At 55.4% G+C, this 18,939-nt stretch overlaps 1 protein-coding gene across 6 annotated transcripts in view; it reads right to left on the reverse strand.

Annotated features, from left to right (window-relative positions):
* The window catches only part of Papln (papilin, proteoglycan like sulfated glycoprotein), a 38,292-nt gene that overhangs the window by 8,836 nt on the left and 10,517 nt on the right, over positions 1-18,939 (reverse strand). For 5 of the 6 annotated variants that reach the window (XM_040742783.1, XM_013115390.3, XM_005072698.4 and 2 more), the window contains 21 exons: positions 16,907-17,022; positions 15,402-15,462; positions 15,082-15,184; positions 12,705-12,835; positions 11,886-12,009; positions 11,370-11,450; positions 11,111-11,283; positions 10,907-11,030; positions 10,381-10,507; positions 9,963-10,028; positions 9,325-9,532; positions 8,366-8,548; positions 8,067-8,208; positions 5,230-5,304; positions 4,802-5,063; positions 3,727-3,847; positions 3,302-3,440; positions 1,778-2,249; positions 1,004-1,141; positions 641-765; positions 260-413 (listed from right to left, as the gene is read on the reverse strand). In XM_040742783.1, the coding sequence (XP_040598717.1) occupies positions 260-413; positions 641-765; positions 1,004-1,141; positions 1,778-2,249; positions 3,302-3,440; positions 3,727-3,847; positions 4,802-5,063; positions 5,230-5,304; positions 8,067-8,208; positions 8,366-8,548; positions 9,325-9,532; positions 9,963-10,028; positions 10,381-10,507; positions 10,907-11,030; positions 11,111-11,283; positions 11,370-11,450; positions 11,886-12,009; positions 12,705-12,835; positions 15,082-15,184; positions 15,402-15,462; positions 16,907-17,022 (3,125 nt within the window). The remainder of the gene's footprint in view (positions 1-259; positions 414-640; positions 766-1,003; positions 1,142-1,777; positions 2,250-3,301; positions 3,441-3,726; positions 3,848-4,801; positions 5,064-5,229; positions 5,305-8,066; positions 8,209-8,365; positions 8,549-9,324; positions 9,533-9,962; positions 10,029-10,380; positions 10,508-10,906; positions 11,031-11,110; positions 11,284-11,369; positions 11,451-11,885; positions 12,010-12,704; positions 12,836-15,081; positions 15,185-15,401; positions 15,463-16,906; positions 17,023-18,939) is intronic. The other variant, XM_005072699.4, reaches the window with a different exon arrangement.

Raw genomic sequence — 18,939 nt, forward strand, 5'->3', positions numbered from 1 at the left:
ATAATCTGCCACCAGACCCAGACAGGTGCCCCCTCTGCCCCCAAATCCCCCGAGATGGAGCCACCCCCCTCGAGGCCAACTCAAGGAGCCTGGATTTTCTAACTGCCACCTCCCCAAGCCCAGGGCACTGGCTGGTGAAAACTCAACCACTGCACATGCTTTCCCTTATCCCCGTTGAGACCAGGAACCCTGAAAGACCCTGAATCTATTGTGACCTGTTCAGAGAGCATTAAGGCATGTGTGCACACTGTGCTGTTACCTGCTGGCAGGCCTGGAGTGTGGGGAAGACATAACCCCTCGGCCCCCAGCTTCTGCTCCTATTCCAGAGTCCCGAGGACCATGGCCAGGGTCTGGGTGCCTGGGCTGAGGGAACGGCCTTGCCTGGGCCTCAGACAGCACTGCCATGTCACCCCCTGTCATGAGGCCAAAAGCAGCAGGTATGAGCTTTGAGGGGAAGGGACTGAAGGAGAAGCCGTAAGTCCAGCAAAGAGAGTGGAGAGAAGAGGACAATGAGGTGTTGTCCCCGCCCCAGGAAGAAGTGACCAGAAGAACTTGGGCCTCTGTAGGCCTGGCCACCCTCCCTCACCCTACTGTTTTGTGAGACCCTGGGAGGTGGGGGTAGAAAGGATGGGACAGAAACCTGTGACTCGAAGCTGGATTTTCTGAGGCTCGTGGCCTGGCCTGTGGCTGCCACAGCTATAGTCGCCGGTGTCTTCTGGCCTCAAGGGGCTGATGATGAGGGAGCCATCTGACTGTAGCTGGTACCTGATGGAGGAGGAGGGACATATCTCTGGGCTCCTGAGGGCAGTGTGAGTCCTCTGAAGCCCACACTACCAAAGAAGACCACATAGCCCCACAGCCCTCGGAACCCTCTCGCTCTCCCTAGGAACGCCAGAGGGGGCCTCCACAAGAGAGGACATTGCACATACAGGAAACGGAGGGTAGCTATTGCTCACCACGCTCTCAGAGCCTCTCAGAGATGGGATTGTGCTTTTACACCCACCTGTCAGAGGAGATGGTCTGGCCATCTTTCTGCCACCCTGCCTGGAACTCCGGGGAGGTGTTGTCAGGGCAAAAGAGCTGTACCGCCTGCCCGACCGCTGCTTGGACCAGGGAGGGCTCCGAGCCTGCCACGCTGACCCTAGAGAGGTGAGGGGTGTGTGTCTGCCTCCCAGCACAGGAGCAGGCCACTGGGAAACCGTCTCCTGTAGGTATTTGCAGGGCTAGAGTCCCATGGGTGACTCCAGCCTTCCTAGCCCTGCCACACCCCCAGGCATTGCCCCCCAGGCAGCTGTGCAACAGAGCAAGACAGGCAGCCCACCCACGGGAGGAAGGAGAGGCCGAGGAGGGCCACACATGACGGCACATGTGGGGAGTCGACCAAGAGGCTCATCCCCTGAAGCATGTGCTTCGGTTTCTTAATTCTGTTTATTTCCCCAAGCCCCTTGTTAATATGACGAAACAAGGGTGATAAGTAACAGTCCATGTCAAGACGTGTGATTTAGTCAATGAATAGAACACTACCCCCATTTTACAGGTCAAGGAACTGAGACTGGGATCTATCAAGCTTTTCTATCTAGACACAGACCTCAGGGCACAGTAGCCAGAGCAGACAGAGAATCTGGGAGTAGATAACCTCAGCTAAACCTACATCTCCAGAGCCTCAGCGTCCCTGTTTGTAGTGTGATGGTGACAAGACCCACCTAGCGAGGCTGTCTGTCTAGAGCTCAGCCCTGACCTGGGCATCCATAGCCCTTACCTGGGAAGCAGGCCTCACCTGTAGGAGGAGCTATGTGTGGGCAACACTGGTGGTCTAGCATCTCTACCCAGGCCATGGGCTCTGGACCGGGGTTCCTGATCTCCGGGTCGTTTTCCATAGGCTGGGGGATGGGGTACTTCCTCTGGCCCTGGCTCTGGTTCTCTTCGCCAAGGGCTTCCAGGTGAGGGCAGTCTCGGAACTGTGGCTCTTGCCCTGTGCCAATCAGGTTCCTGCTGGCCTCCAGGACCACGCTGGCCACCATCCATGTGGACACGGTGGCCAGAGGCTCCTGCCTCAGGATGGTGGGGCCCATGGTGTCCCCGGCAACTGTTCATGCATTCCTGCTCCGATGCAAAGTTATTGGCATTGCCGTGGCAGCCACCATACCAAAAGCGGTTACACCGGCCCACTGATGCCACAAAGTACCAGCGAGCAGCCCAGTCTCCACACGACCCAGGAGCACTGGGCAGCAGACACCTCACTGGATAGGCTGTGGATTGTGGATGGAACACGTCACCCAGGTGGCCAGTGCTAACACTTCCCTCTCCCCTCAGTCTTAAGGAACATACCTGTCTTAGGAGCATAGCACCACTCTTGCCAGGGCCCCTGACCTCCCCTAGGAGCCCAGGACACTTCAGGGTCTGTCCTAGACTTCACCCTTCATCCATACCAAACCAGAGTCCCCAGGGAAGACCTCGAGCTAGCTCTCTCCCTCTCTCCTGTCTCTTCCAGCCCGGGCCTCTTGGTGTGCACACACACAGACCAGCCAGAGTTTGACTTCGCAGTGCCCTCCCCTGAGGGGCTGTGAACGTGCCCAGCAGGAGACCCGCCCTTGTCCTCATCCCCGGGACCATGTACCGGCCTGTAGCCTGCTTGTCCTCACAGCCCTGCTGGCCAGCATGGATAGCCTGCTCCATCTCTCCACATTCCAAGTGGCTACGGCTGCCCGTCCTGCTAGCCACCCTTCTGCAGAGCCCTGGGTCCCCAGCCTGTCAGACTTCATGTGCGTATTCCCGTGACAGACCCTGAAGCTTCACCTATCGGCCACCCTGCTCCAGCCCCCACCTCGATGTAAAACTCAGCTTCTGCTCCCGATGACACACACCCCATCTCTCGCAGGGGCAAGCCCTACAGCACCGCCCACCTTCCTTCCTGCCTGGGCTTATTTTACTGTCTGAGACAGAATCTTACTTATCTCAGGCTAGCCTTGAACATGGAGCTGAAGATGACCTTGGGCTTCCAATCATCCTGTCTCTACCTCTCGAGTACTGGGATGGCAGACCTGTACCACCATATCAGGCTTATGTGACACTGAGGATTGAACCCAGGGCTTCATGCATGCTAAGCAAACACTACCAACGGAGGCACACCCACAGCTCTGGGAGCTCCATTGATAACCCTTCTCAGTCAAATGCAAACATCGTAGGTGCAGGAACAATATCAAAATCCTCCGGTCTGGTATCTAGTGCATGCTCAGGTATTGGGGACAATGAGGTCTTTGCCTGTGGGAAGGGAATGAGGACCCAGCGAGCCCCCTCTCACCGTAGCTGGGCTGACCCACACAGCCTTCCCCTAGGGGACCAGCTGCAGAAGCCATGTTGTCATAGCAACAGCCAAACTGGGAGCCACGGCAGTCGCTGGGTTCGCTCTGATGAGCCTGGGGTTGGTGGATCTTGGGGACCTGGAGAGGAAGCAAGAGGTTGGGAAACTAGGAGTAAAATCTTGTTTTCAGCGGGGAGCTTGGGCTGCCCAGAGAAAGGATGACAGGAAAAGGGAAGGGGCACAGCTGTGAGTCAGAGATAGAGAACCCCACCCAGGCTCGGTGGAGATTGGAGGCCACCTCTGAAGACCGCTCTTTAAAACAACGGCCTAGGTTACCAGGCTTGTAGGGTCCTCCCTTTCCCAAGGCTGAAGCTGCAAAGATCCCAGTAGCACTGAGCTGTGTTCCTGCCACAAGAGCCACTTACCTTGGAAGCCACTGCCCTGGACCCTGGCCTGTTCCCAGAACTGTCACTGCCGTGAGGCCTGGAGCAGCCAGCCTGCTGGGGCCCCTCAGCTGCAGACACCCCATCAGGGCAGCATCCGTACCTAGAGAGTACTACACATCACCATACAGATCCAGACTCTCTGTGCATGCCCAGCCCTGCCCCTGCTCTCCCGCGGGCCCTGGCACCTAAACCTCCAGGGTGGGAGAGGCCCTGAGGCCGGCTGTCTGGGTAAAGCCTGTCCAGTGCGGGGCATGCCATTCTTCACGCCCAGGCTCTGCTCACTCCCGCTGCCAGCCAGCAGCTGCCAGGGAAGACAGCGGTAAGCAAACTGCAGCTACAGCCATGACGGTGCACCTCAGCTTGACGCATGGCGCACCGCCTGTCCAAAACCAGAAGGGGGATGCATCTGAGCCTGCACAAACTTGGGGCTCCCGGGAGCTCCCGAAAATTCCCAGTCCATCATTGACTTTCCACCAACCAGAGGTTCCGAAGCAAGGTGAAGGGAGGGCCATCTCCCTCAACAGCGGCCATTGTTCCCCAACCTCAGAAGAGAAGCCATGGACAGAAAAGTCGCTGACCTTGATATCCAGCAAACAGCTGGAAGTCCCTGGCCCTAAATCCCAGACCCCTAGCAGTGCAGTCCCTCAGGGGGCCCGTGCAAGGGCAGCCTCAGGAGAACTGCAGAGAAGGCATTTGGCAGAGTAGGGTAACTCAACCCCTCACTATGAGACTGAAGGAGTGTGTTGGTAGAAGACTCCAGATTCAGCCAGCTTCACGCTGCGCTCCTAATCTTAGCATGGACCTGAGAGCTGAAATCACCTTTTGTGCCTGCTCCAGGCTTCAGGCTACCTCTCCACAGGCTGGGTGCATTAGAAGCCTGTCAGGGGGAAGAGAGCCCCACCCACACACCCATAAAAATCAGCACAGTCAGGGTGCCTCAGGAATTCTAGGCTGGGCAAGCCCACCCCGGTCAGGGATGCTGGCCCTGCCCAGTGTGGCCAAGTCCCACCTTCCTTCTCTTGGCCTTCTGAGGAAGAAGAGCTGTCCAACCCACCTGCTCTGAAGACACGAGGCCCCAGCCAGGGGACAGCCTTGCCACTGCGGCCCAAGAGATGGTGTGTGGCCATCAGGGCAGCACCCATGGGGGTAGTGTCTGCAGTCACGGGGCCCTGAGCTAGGCCTCGGGGGTGCCCCGTGTGGAGGGTGCTGCAGAGTGGGGGCCTGGCCTACAGCTGACCGGTGGGGGTCCTGGCTCTCCCTGGGGTTACTCTGGGCCCTGGGTGGCTCCTGGACAGCCCATCGCTGGTCTCTAGCATCTGAATAGGAAGAAAAAAAAAATCACTGATGCACCCACATGCTCCTCACCCTCATCCCAAGTCTACCTTCAAACCACCTTCGTAGGCCTCCACTCCCTCTAGACCCAAGCCAGGCCACCAGGCCTCATAGATGATAGGGCCCTGGGGCAGGCACCCAGCTCCTCACCTGGGGACACTTGAGGCTCTAAAGGCATCCTGGGGCCTGGAGGGTGAGTCCGTGAGTCCTGTATGCTAGGGACCTCTGTGGAGAACCAAGTAATGGGTGTGGAGAGCAGAACCAGAGATGAAAATCAGCAGCCCAACCCCTGAAAACACAGCCCAGCAGAGGCTTTGTGCCTGTGTCGGCCTTAAAGTCACAAGAATCCTCCTGCCTCGGCCTCTCAGGAGCAGGGATTGTGAGTATGTATCCACACACCTGGCTCAAAGATTTCTTTCAGCTTTTCTACTTTTTTGAATGTTTATTTGTTTGTTTGTTTAGGTTTTTCAAGACAGAGTTTTTTTGTGTAACAGCCCTAAACTGTCCTGGAACTCGCTCTGGGGTCCAGGCTGGCCTTGAACTCAGAGATCTGCCTGCCTCTGGAGCGCTGGGACTAAAGGCGTGCACCACCAGCACCTGGTATGAATTTTTAAAAAATATTTACTTATTATGCAAACAGTGTTCTGCCTGCATGTTTACCTGCAGGCCAGAAGAGGGCACTAGATCTCATTACAAATGGCTATGAGCCACCATGTGGTTGCTGGGAACTGAACCCAGGTCTTCTGGAAAAACAGCCAGCACTCTTAACTGCTGAGCCATCTCTCCAGCTCCCTGACACTTTTTTCAATCTGGTAGAATTTAGAGGATCCTTTTAGACTGGGTGACTAGGGGGCCATGCCAGCTGAGCTAACAGGACACTTGCCTAGCATGAGCCAGGCCCTGGGTTTGGGCCCCAACACCCCAAAGAGAAAAAATGAATTTTCATGGCTTTCAGTAGTTAATAGTCTTAATCAAATTGCCAGATCTTTTTTTAATCATGAAAAAGTCAGAGAAATTGGACTTTTTTCAATGAAGAGAAGAAAGGAAACTAGCAGAGTACTCCCCCAAAACAGCGCTTCTTAGTGGAGTGGGGCCTTCCCTGCTCTTCCACGGTAAGTGTGGTGCTGATGGCACAGTTAGCAGGGGTGACCGAAGGACACTACAGAGGGAGGCGGGGCCACAGAGAAAGTGTGCTCCACAGGCTGAGGGCGGCAGTCCCAGAACCCACAAGTGATCCGAGAGTTCAAGGCCAGCCAGGGCTACGTGATAATACATCATAAATAAATCCCTTTTTAATAATTAAGCCGGGCGGTACGCCTTTAATCCCAGCACTCAGGAGGCAGAGGCAGGCAGATCTCTGTGAGTTTGAGGCCAGCCTGATCTACAAGAGCGAGTTCCAAGACAGCCTCCAAAACAACACAGAGAAACCCTATCTCGAAAAACCAAACAAACAAAAAAGGGATAATTAAAAATATAATTGTGGGGAAGCTGGAAAGATCACTGGGCAGTTGAGAGCATTAACTACTCTTCCCAAGAACCCGGGGGTTCCGGTCCCAGAGCGCACATGGTGGTTTATAACCACATGTAACTCCAGCTCCAGGGGTCCAGTGCTTTCTTCTGGCCTCTGCAGGTACCGTGTGTACACAAGATGCATAGGTGTACATGGAAGCAAAATACCATACACATACAATAAGAGTTATGATTTTTTAAGAGACATCTCTAAGTCTGGTGTGGCGGTACACACCTGTATCCCAGTCCTTGGGAGGTGGAGACAGGGGGTCAAAGGCATCCTTAGCTACAGGAGTTTGAGGCCAGCCTAAGCTACATTGCACCCTGTCTCAATAAACCAATAATGATAATAATAAACCATAACTCTGCCCATCCCCCTTTTCCAGTGTCCAGGGCATTGGACACACTAGGTGCCATCGCCCTTTAGCCCATGGATTCCTGCCTTCTGCTCCCTGAGGCTCGTGCATCTCACTTGTACTTCAGACTGTCCCCTGTGTGGGGGCCAAATTTGCCTCTCAGCGCTCCCCCCCAGGACTCCCATATGACAGCCACAGGCTAGACAGTCATCCTTGCTGACCTTGTCCAGGAGAAAGGAACCACGCTTGCCCAGGGCCGCCACACTGTAGTCAGCGTGCTGGTGTCTGAACCAAGCCTGCCGCTCCCCTGAGGCCCCGGCACACTCCTCCGTTGGAACCCTGCTGTCTCCGCATGGAGGTGCCCACCTCAGAGTCCCCACAAACCAGCGTTTCAAGGGCAAACCTGTCCTGCCATCCTAGCTCAGCCACGACCCTGTCTTCCTCACACCCACACAGCAAGCCCTTCGTCTGTAGTCTGAATGCCTGAGAAGCCTTCCCCAGAGGGACGGGGTGAAGGGGTGAGGGAGAGGCAGACAGGCAGAAGCAGCGTTTGCCTTCTCTCTCCATTCATTCAGCTGCTCAGCAAGCAGCTGGGCATAGGTGCTAGACAATGGGGGACAGGTACAATACTCGGTACCCTGGGGAGAGCAGAGAGAGGAACGGGGAGCCATTGGCCCAGCCCTCGGGAAGCTAAGAGCTAGCAGGTATATGAAGCCATGTTGGAAGCCGGGCGTTGGTGGCGCACACCTTTAATCCCAGCACTCGGGAGGCAGAGGCAGGCGGATCTCTGTGAGTTCGAGGCCGGGATGGACCGACAGCCTCCAAAACAATACAGAAAAACCCTGTCTCATAAAAACCAAAAAAAAAAAAAAAAAAAAAAAAAAAAAAGAGAAAGAAGCCATGTTGGGCCATGCAGAACAAGGAAACTACGTAAAGATGGCAGATAAGACAACACGCTGGGTGAGTTTGAGGCTCATAGGGTTCCGTAGATGGATTTGGCAACAGCAGAGGCAGAAGAGGCCAGAGATGTGGGAAAGCAGCCAGGGAAAGGCCCCAAACGGGGTGCACACTAAGCAGGCAGCCAGGGAGAAAGGGGGTGCACCTGCCCTGCCCTATCCTCACCCTGAGGAAGATGGCAAGGCTGTCTGTTGCAGGGTTCCACCTCAGCGGGCCTGGACGGCTGCAGGTCCCCACAGTGACCGGGCGGCCCAATGGCACAGGTGACACGTCGCCTCCGAGTACCCACACCACAGCTTTTGGAGCACTGAGGGCCCAGGGTGAGAGTGGAGAGAAAGACCCTGAGGCCAGAGACACCGTAGAAGAAGTGGGGGGCTAGTGCTCTTTGCGGGTGCCTGTGGAACCTTCTAGGGCCCCAGAAACCAGGGCTGGACAGCAGGTGTCGGGAGGGGACAGACACTTACTAAACTCCAGGCACCCACGTGCCAGGCCTGGCCACGGAGCACAGGACAGGCCTCTTGCACACAGGGCTCAGTGGAGGTTGGCCGGTCCTTCAAGGAGCACGCTGTGGCATGGACCAGGGACTCCTCAGCCCCCTGGCAGGTGACACTCCTCTTCCTGATGCCAGCTCCACAGGTAACAGAACACTGTAAGGACAGGCTGTCAGCAGGCATGTCCCCCAGGGTGTATGTCAGCTGGGACCGATGGAGCCCTACCAGCCTGGCTTAGAGGGCAGATGGTTCTGTTGCCCTTACTCACTGCTAAGCCCAGAGAGGATGAGTCACTGCTCTGAAGTAAAAACTGGCTGAAAGACCTCTTTTCACACTCCTCCTTTGTTATGTTAGTTTATGGGCATCTCTCTCTCTCTCTCTCTCTCTCTCTCTCTCTCTGTGTGTGTGTGTGTGTGTGTGTGTGTGTGTGTGTGTGTGTGTGTGTGAGACTAGTGTGGGGGTGTCTGTGAGACCAGAAGAGGGAGTCAGATCCCCTGGAGCTGCAGTTATAGGCAGTTGTGAAAAACCTGATACAGGTGCTGGGAATCAAATTCAGGCCCTTCTGGAAGAACAGCAAGTGTTCTTAACCACTGAGCTGTCTCCGTAGCCTCCAGGCCCTGAATCTGTAGCTTGGGTGCAGGACGCAATGCCTCCCTCACCCACAAACACATCCAGCTCTGTCTTCGAGCCAAAACAAACCCTTTCCCATCCAGCCCTGGGATGCTAAAGACAGGAGAACCCTGGACCAGAGCCTAAATGTTGCATCTCATTCCAGCTTTGGCCGCATCTTCTACAATGACCAGCTAGGTTCCCTTACCCTCTGAGGGCCCAAGCTTCCTTCCCCAGCAGAAGACAAGCCCAGGCCTGCTGCGACCCAGGCCTGCTGTGACCCAGGCCCAAGACACAGCTCCCTGTCTTAGGCAGGGCCTCACCTCTCCCCAGGGTTCCACGCTCCAGGCTGCACAGCGCTGCAGGTTACAAGCCTGCTTGGCAGGGGGCTTCCCAGGTAGACCAGCGCACTGGGTCTCCTCAGCAGCTTCCTGGCCACCAGCCCCATCTGAGGATATGCAGTAGACAGGACGAGACTGGAATCCACCCCCACAGGAGACTGAGCAGGGTGTCCACGGTCCTACCTTCCAGCTGACAAGAAATAGAAACAGGTAAGATTGGCACAGGAGGCTACAGCTCCCCAGTGCGGAGTGCGCTGAGGGCCCGCCCCACTGCTCCCCAAGAACTCTGACCCTCCCCACCATTCCCAATGGCTCACTGGCCCCTGACGGGCCTTCATTATGTAACAGGCTGCAGGCTGCTGGCCCTCGCCTCTCCCTTTCTCCTCTCACCGGGTCCTGGCATCCCAGTCAGACCCATCCCTTGCCATCCTGCGTGGGGGCATCTCCAGAAAGGTCTGCCCCTTGTATGTGGAGAAGCCCTGCTTGGCTGAGAGTACACGGAACAAAGAAAGGGAAGCCCAGACACACCATGCAAAGCCAAGCCCACCACCGCCTCACCAGGCCAGGAGGGTGAGGGTACCGACACCAGACCTCCAGGAACCCCCTGGCCCACAGATTACCTGTTCCCACACACATGCTGGGCCCCAGAGTGGCGCCACGCTCCCGGCCGGTGCAGGAAAGAGATCCTTTGTACACGAACAAAGGCATTTGCCAAAGTCTACCGACCCTCTGGCCAAATTCCTGCCTCAACCCCTAAGCATCTGTTTGAGCCCCCTGATGCCTCAAGACAGGGACCTTCTGGCACTGTCCCCAATCCTCCTGCTCCCAGCCTACGCATCTCGATTCTGCGAGGAGAGAACTGTCCCGGGCCTCGTGCTCAGGCCCATTCCCTGCCTCCCTCCGTGACAGTTCCTCCTGATGTGAAGACCCCTGACCCCAGCTTCTTTGGCCTATGCCTAAAACAGTTTAGGGACCCCCCTCCGCTCCCACCCACGTTTTGGGCTTCAGCATAGGTGGGAGGGGCTTGCAAGGCCTCACCGCTTGGACTTTGGACAAGGGTGAGGATTGCAGGAACGTCGGTGTGCTGGCCGAGGCTGGTGTTGGCACATGTGGTCTGGGTAGACCTCATTGTCAAAGGTGCAGAATACCAGGCGAGACTGATGGCCTGTGGGGGCAGAGCCACACAGAGCTGCTGGCTAGTGGGCCGGGACTCTCCAAATGGACTCGCTAGTCAGGCACCTTCCGGACCTGACCCACAGCTCACCCTGACTAAGTCCTGTGTGTCCTGTGACAGATGCCGCCATCGTAACCAACTTACAGAAGGCTGAGAGAGGCTCAAAGAGTCTTCGGTGTGAGGGACAGACCATGGTCAGGAGGCTCAGTCTCCAACCACAGTGGGCGCCTCATCCTGGGGGTCTCCCTCATCCCAGCAAAGCTCGCGGCTCTTCGTGGGGACATCTAACTTTTCCCTCACATGGAGGTGCCCCTCCCCGCTAGTGCTGCCTTGAGAGCAGGACTGTAACTACCAGTCACCCATTTGTCCTCCCCAGGCCCCAGTGTTCACCTCCACTGCACTCAGCGCTGCAGTCACTCCAGGAGCCGTGGCTCCAGCTGAAGCCCTGGCTGGGGTCATTCAAGGGCAGGTAATACTCGTAGTGCACTCCGGGGTTGGGCTCCTGGCTGATGAGCTGCGGAGAGTCTTGGCTGAAGCCCCCGTGCCTGGCTCGCGGTAGCCTGGGCAGCCCACCCTCCCCTCTGGCCCACTCACCTCGATGACCAGGGGCTCTGAGGTGGGGCCCCGTGCATGGAGCCGCTCGGGGGCCAGGTCCCCCTCCACACCGCGTTCGTACTGTAGGACCGTGCTGGCCACCGGCAGAGCCTGGGCTGCCTCAATGGTCCAGCGCCCGTTGAGATAGTACTCTCCGTGGACACTCTTCACAGCTGTGGAGACCCAGCTTGTCAGGGAATGTGGGGCAGCCGGTTGCCTCTCGGAGCCCCAGGCTGCCCAGCTCCAAACCATCTCTCACCCAGGAAATTCCTGCTGGCTGCAGCTTCTTCGATGCGGATACTGGTGGCCCCAGCAGGAATGATGAAGATTTGGTTGTAGCCTGATTGGGACAAGATGCCAGTGAGGGGTGCTGGTTTGGAACTGGTGGGACTTCTTGGGGAGAGTGCTTTTGGCAGAGGAACTAGCGTTACAGAGGCGGGGTGGGGCCCGGGAGTAAGCTCTAGTCACTGGGACATCTTCGGAGGAAGAGGAAGCAGCATGGCGACCAGGACGAGGTGGGGAGGGATGAGAGCAGGCATCCAGTGTCCACAGTGTGAGATCAGACTGCACAAGGGGGTGAGGGCCCAACCAAGCCCGGGCACACGAGAGACTCGCGTGCGGGGTACAGCAGTCACGTGACCTGAGCCAGACCCTTGCAGTCGCACGACCTGAGTGCCAGGGATCGCTTGGCCTCAAGCCTTCCTTGGTCAGAGAAGGTGACAGGCAAGCCCAGGCAGGCAACAGACCCCTCCAGAGCCCCCTGTGTGGCCCCTACCTCTGCTGAGATCGTTGGCATCAAAGGTTCCTGTGACAGGATAGCAGGCTGAGCCATCCCCCCCACACTGCAGACACTTGTCCTCCTCCTTGGTGGAGTCCAACTTGTGATCGCAGCCAACAGCCTTCAGGGAGGGGTAGGGAAATGAGGGCAAGATGAGAGAGAAGGGACATGGACATGGTTCCAATGTCCCTGGCCGGACAGCAGGGAACAGAGTGGCCGGCTTCCGCTCGTCTGCCTGCTCGGGCCCATACCGCTCCTGCTAACCACTCCCAGCCTCCCCTCTGGAGGTCATGTCTCTCCCAGGTTAGATGGAACTCCATAAACGTGGCTTTGGGCATGCCGGAGGGGGGTTGCTCCCTCCTTTCCTCAGAGAGTGACTCAGGTGAGCCCAGGCTGACAGGTCTGAGAGTTGGGACTCCTGGGAGCCCACAGGCTGGTGTGGTAGAGGCCTGGAGCTGCCATGTTGTCACAGGCTCGTGAGAAGAGCCTACATGAGCCTGAAGCCGCCTCAGAGGAGAAGAGAGTTGGAGAGAGGAGTTTAGCATCTTTCCATCGCCTATAGCCATCCCCTCACATTTGATCGGGTTTGGTTAAAGTCAGCTTTAGCCATCTAGAGAGTTTCTTTCACGGGGTTAGTGCTCTCCAGGGCAAAGCTGAGGTAGTCAGAGAATATCTGTAATGACTGCATTGCATTCTGGGAGCTAGTGACTTAAGAAGCCACTAAGCTCCTGAAAGCCACTTGGTGGTGCTGGTGCTATAAGGCCCCAGCCACAGCAATCCCCAGCCGGCTTGGGGGCCAGGAGGGGTGTAACTCACTCTGCAGACACCATCCACACAGATGTCCCGCTTGCCAGGCTCGCAGGCTGTCCCATCCGCCACGGCCTCCCTGTGTTTGTAGTAGAAGTTCTCCCCCTTGGGGATGCAGTTCAGTTCGCACTTGTTTGGGGCTGGGTGGGCAAGAGGAAAAAGCTGACATCTCGACACAACAAGTGGTGGTTGGATGAAAAATGTGGCCGTAGGCTCATGCATTTGAGCCCCTGGTCCCCAGCTAGCAGAGCTGTGCAGAGGGGTTCTGAAACCTGGAGGCAGCACTTCACTGGGGAAGGCTTTAAAGCTTAGAGCCTTTCCCACTCACACTCTATTTTTGGGTGTGGCTGAAATACGATCAGCCGGATCCCCACTCCAGCTGCCAGTCATTACGGACTCTCCCTCTGGAATCACAAGCCCAAATAAACAACCTTTACAAGCTACCTTTCACCGTATTTTACTACAGCAACGAAAAAGGAACTAATGCCTGAACATCTGTTGGGGGCTGGGCAGGCAAGAGGGGAAAACACATGGTCTTCTAAGAGCCGCCAAGGGAGGCGTGGGCAGCAGCCAAGAGTGCCCTCTCGCCAGGAGAGAAAGCTCTTATAGCCAGCTCCCAAAACGGCACAAATTCCCACTCCCTCTCCCAGGGAGAAGGGATATTCCCTGTGAATTGATTTGTATCTTGGGGTACCAAGTCAAACAGCAACCTCTACAAACCTCCGTTCTTCATTTGGTTGCTTTGTTTTGTTTTCAAGACAGGGTTTCTCTATGTAGCCCTGGCCATCCTGGAACTTTCTCTGTAGACCAGGCTGGCATCGAACTCGGAGATCTGCCTACCTCTGCCTCCCGAGTGCTGGGATTAAAGGCATGTACCACCACTGCCCTGCAATTTTGTTGCTTTATTTTGAGGTAGGTCTCTATCCCAGGTCAGTCTTAAGGGATGGGCATGGTGGTGCACACCTTTGATCCCAGAAATCAGTCTCAGAGTTGGAAGCCAGCCTGGTTTATGTAGTGAGTTCCAGGACAGCCAAAACTATGTATACATAGCAAGACTCTACCCTCCCACCTCCCCCAAAATAAATCACAAACCAGGCTGGCCTTAAATTCCCTGTATGGCTGAATGACCTGAAATAGCCCCAAAGTGCTAACAAGATCATGATAGTGTCTACAAGACAGCCAAGTCCTATAATCTTTTAATAAAAAAAAAAAAAGATCAGCCAGGCAGGTGAGTTTGAGGCCAGCTTAGTCTACAAAGCAAGTTCCAGGACAGGCTCCAAAGCTACACAGAGAAACCCTGTCTCAAAATCCCTCCCAACAAAAGATTAAGTATTTGTTTACATGTGTGCATACATGTTCATATGAACACAGGTGCCACGGAGGTCATAAGGGGGTTGGGGGCTTGGGATTCCCTGGAACAGGAGTTACAGGGGGTTGTGAGCCACCTAACGTGGGTGCTGGGAACCAAACTCAGGTCCTCTGGAAGTTAAGAGCAAGTGTTTAACTACTGACCCACCTTTCCACCGCCCCGGTATCATCATCATCACCATCATCATCATCATCACCATCATCATCACCACCACCAACACCACCACCACTGTTATTAGTGTGCACGAGTGTGTGTGTGCTTAGTGTTGGAAATCAGTGTGCAATGTCTCTAATCATTTGCAGAGAAAAGCAACACCCCAGACTTTTCCTGAGGCTTGATTCTTTACCTTTAATTTATTTTTAGGCAGAGTATCACCAAACAGACCAGGCTGGCTTAAACTCCTGTAGTCCAGGGTAGCCTTAAACTCCTGACACAAGCACTGAGATTGCAGGTATGCACCGCCACACTACCAGCTTTTTTTCTTTTTTTTTTTTTTAGGTTGTGGTTGTGCTGGGGTCTTGTACATGCTAGGCACACACTCTACCATGGAGTCAAAACCCTAGCTCCTAAGACGTCACCTGGCTATTCCAAAATGATGTAGATTCATACACAGTGGTGTTCTTTTCCCGAGCCCCATCCAGCATTCCCCGTGCAGGACTGGGTAGATGGATACAGTTGGCCTAAGCTCTTTCCTGCCTTTGGCACTGTTGGCCCCAAGCAGCACCCCGCCTGCATGGGGCCCCTCATTCCACGCCTCTGGGCAACAGTGGGGAAGCCTCAGAACTAACAAGCCAGGCTGGAGACAGACACAACAGGGCTTTGATTTTGAAAATGCATATGGAGGAGAAAAGGCCAGAAAGAGCCCAGAACCAGCCTGTTCCTGGGTTAAAGTGGGCGCTCTAGGGACTAGGTCAAGGCATCTTTGAGCGGTGATAAGAACTTTCAGTGTGCTGCTTTGATGGATGACCCGGAACGGAGCTGCGCCTGCAGAGCCAGCGAGCAGGGTAGCACGCTTACCCGCATAGTAGGGCAGCCACTGGTAGCGCCGGCCCTGGAAATCGGTGCCATCAAACTCCGCGCACTGCTCGGCCCGGAAGTCCCGCACGCCATCTGGGCAGTTCTGAGTGGGAACGTGGGTGCCAGCGTGGGTGCTGGGGAGTTGCCATTCGGCGCTATCCACCCTCTGTGTCCTGGAGCCCTGAGGTCCTGTGCCTCTGTCCCACCCACCCACCCAGGTCCCAGGAGGGGTTACCAGCTCCCCTCAAGTGCCGGGGCCCCAGGCAGGCTGAGGGTGTGGCTTGGAGGCGGGGCGGTGAGGGGGGTCACTCAGGTTTTACCTCGGTGTGGCAGGTGCGGTGGCTGCGCGCGGGGCCCACGCAGCTGGCGCCTCCATCTCTCCTATGGGGCGAGAGCACTGAGAAGACCCCAACAGCCCCACCCGCTCCCAGGCTCACCTGGCCTCTCCACCGAGTGCACTGATGGGTAAGGCTAGACCAGAGTCCAAGGTGGGGAGGGGGTACACTCGGAACCAAATCCCTTGGGTGGGTGTAACCGGACCATGTTTGCACTCTTAGGCTGACTGTCCCTACCCTTGACCTGACTCCTGGCCATAAAAGGTCCTTGAATTTTACATACTATACCCCTACCTGTGGGTTCAATCTGCATAAAAAAATACTCCTTAACTAACCCAGATGTTTGGAGTTTGGGTTTGTTTTGTGAGACAAGGTCCCAGGTTGACTCTGTAGCTGAAGACGACCTTGAACTTCTGACCACCCTGCCTCCACTTTCCTGGTGCCTTACTCCATAGGCTCTCAGGAAACAGTTCACAAACCCGCCAGCAGGAGGCGCCTCGTTACCTTTCCTTTGTACCCGATGCCCCATCCCCACCCCAGAGTCCACCGGAAAACAGTGCACCTAGTAAATTCCCAAGTCACGGTGGGAGAGGGTCCTCTCTGCTCGACAAAGTAGCTGAGGCAGAGGAATCACAGCAACCAGGAACTGCCGGCTGAGGGACAGCCAGCCCTAGCCTGATGGCTCTGCTCTGTCCCAGTCATTAGAGTGCTCAGACCCGAGTAACAATTCACACAGGTCCCCTGTGGTGGCTAAAGAAACTAACAGGGAGCCAGGCATCCCTTAAGGGCCATTGACCTTTTGCCCTGGAATGCCTGTGGATCCTAGCGGCCTGCAGGAGAGTTGAGAACAGGATGCTGGTCTGTGAGGTACTCAGCTGCCTTTGCTTCTGTAAAACCCGCCATTGCTGTGGGAAAGGGGTGACATGGTCTCTCTGTTACTACAATGCGGAACGTCAGAAACATCTGAGGGAAGTGAAACAATGTTCCTGCCCAGCTGTGGATCCCACGGATCGTTGTAATGTGCACCTCCCTGATGTCCACCTTAAAACCTCTGGTCAAACCCCTCCCCTTCCACTCCGCATGCTGTATTGGCTCTGAGACTGTTGCCCTTCTGTTAGCAGTAAGAAGAAACTCATCTATCTAAATTTGAATTGAGTCTAAGTCTTGGTTTCTCCCAGTGGATTCAAATGCCACAACACATTAACTCTGCAAATGAAGCCCCACCCCACCCGGCCCCGCCCTGCCCCCCTTGCGCCAGGCACCACAGGCTTAGGGCAGAGGAAGCAGACACAGCCCAGCTCTCTTGATCTAGGCTGTGTTGGAATCCGAGGTGAGTACATGGGAAATATTTGTTTTCCTATGCGCACCATTACTCTTCCACAATGAATCTGTCACATAATGGCCCCGATGACAGCCTCCCACCCAGCAGCCAGCCGTCCTCACTTGCCCTCTTTTAAGCGGCTGGCAGGCTGTATGCCTCCTCTCCCTACCTCTGGGAGTAGCAGGGGCGCTCCCGGAAGCTGATGCCTCCCCCACAGGTTCGGCTGCAGGGGCTCCACTCGCCCCAGGCGCCCCAGGTGTCACTCTGGCGCCTCACATTTTGAGCCTGTGAAAGACATGCTCTGGTTGTGACTCGCCATCACCACACACAGATACACACACACACACACACACACACACACACACACACACACACGACTTGAATCCAGAACCTTCCCTGCAGAGATGCTCCCCACCAGTTCAAAGAGCCTGGGGCTTCAGTACTGCCTGTTTAGGACCCAGAAGTACCACCGGGTACTCGGAAATGTCCGTTGCAACTTAACCTGCCCTCTTTAGGAGTGGGAGAGCCTGCAGTTCCAGTGCAGGCATTTGTGGGTCGACTCCAATGCGGTGGTAGAAAACTCCGAAGAAAAAGGGGAAGGAACCTAGGGCAAGGGTACCCCCAGGCATCGCACTGGGCAGTGCTCAGCGGTGGCCTACTCCTCTAGCTTGGTGGCCATGTGTTCTGGGTGTCTGCCAGTCGCCTCGGGGAGGGCGTGGCCAGGAAGAGGCTGTCTCCCCTGACTATGCTATGCTGGCTGTGACAAGTGCAGAGCCTGGCTTGGTGTCCCTTGACTGGAGCCTGTGGATCAGCAGGCCCATCCTTTTTAAGGAAGACCTCTAAGGGATGGGACAGATCATGGCAGGTCGTCAGGTAAGTGGACCTCTGTCTGTTCAGGGAGTGTAGCCACGATGGAACTCCAGTTGGCTTCCCTGGAGGAAAGCCACCCCAAGTCTAATTGTCTCTCTTCTGCTCTGGATGTGAGCTCACTTCCAGAAACTTTTATCGTTCTGACCTATTAAACTAGAATTTAGTGTAGTTTGGGGTGGGACTATAGTATCGGGGTTCATCAGAGGCAGAGACTCCCAAGGGTCCCCTGACCCCGATAAGAGAATCTGAAATCTTGGCTTCTAGCTCAGTGCTTAGTTTCCTGTAGCTCCCTGGCCCCATCCCTAAGTTTTCATGGACATAATCCACGAGTGCTGGCGGCAGTCTCTAGTACTCTGAGAAGAGGCTGTGTGAATGGGCATCTGTCTTCCTCGTCACTCTTTCTGCTGGAAAACGGGATGTAACGGCTGGAAAGGAACAGCTGCTTAGCCTGGGAAGTGGAATAAAGGCCTCAAACTGTGAGGACTTCGTGAAATGAGAACAGCCCTGAACTTCTGATCCCAGAGTGTTCGCACGAGAGGTAGAAGGGTTAGACCTAACCTGCCTTGATGAAATTACACAATGGGCTGTACGATGGTGGCACACGCCTTTAATCCCAGCACTGGGGAGGCAGAGGCAGGCGGATCTCTGTGAGTTCGAGGCCAGCCTGGTCTACAGAGTGAGTTCTAGGACAGCCTCCAAAGCTACAGAAAAACCCTGTCTCAAAAAACAAACAAACAAACAACAAAAAAAGAAATTATACAATGGGAATTCACTATGGGCATGACACCTTGCAGCCAGCATATGGCCACATGGTACACACATTCTCTGTCTAACCCTCATAGCCTGATAACTCCCAAGGAACAAGCCGGAAAGGGCATGGCCCCATACGCTATAGACAGGAGCACTCATCCTAGGGCTGTGTCCCCACCTGCCTGGGGAAGCAGGCAGCCAAATGAGACACTGGATGCCAAGGAGCTAGACAAGGGTACAGAGAGGCACTGTAAACATGTCCCATGTGCTGAAAGGGACTTTATTTAGAGGTGTCACCACAGGAACCTTCGGGAAATTTAACTCCCATTATTTAGAAAGAGGTCAAGTGCGAACAAAGAAAAACAAGCCCTTCCCCAACTTGGAGCCTCACAGCTAGCCAGTCTGAGGTGAGCAGGGAAGTTTGCTGATGTCTAACACCAAATACCTTATTACCCTTGTTTTTATACACCACGATTCAGAAGCAGAGCAGACCGCATCAAACTTGCTAACCACACACAGAGCCAAGCACAGGTCAGCCAGACCAGAGGCCTCACCTCTCGCTGTAAATCATCACTCCTCCAG

Source organism: Mesocricetus auratus, unplaced genomic scaffold (assembly GCF_017639785.1).
Source record: "Mesocricetus auratus isolate SY011 unplaced genomic scaffold, BCM_Maur_2.0 Super-Scaffold_15014, whole genome shotgun sequence".
NCBI classification, from domain to species: domain Eukaryota; kingdom Metazoa; phylum Chordata; class Mammalia; order Rodentia; family Cricetidae; genus Mesocricetus; species Mesocricetus auratus.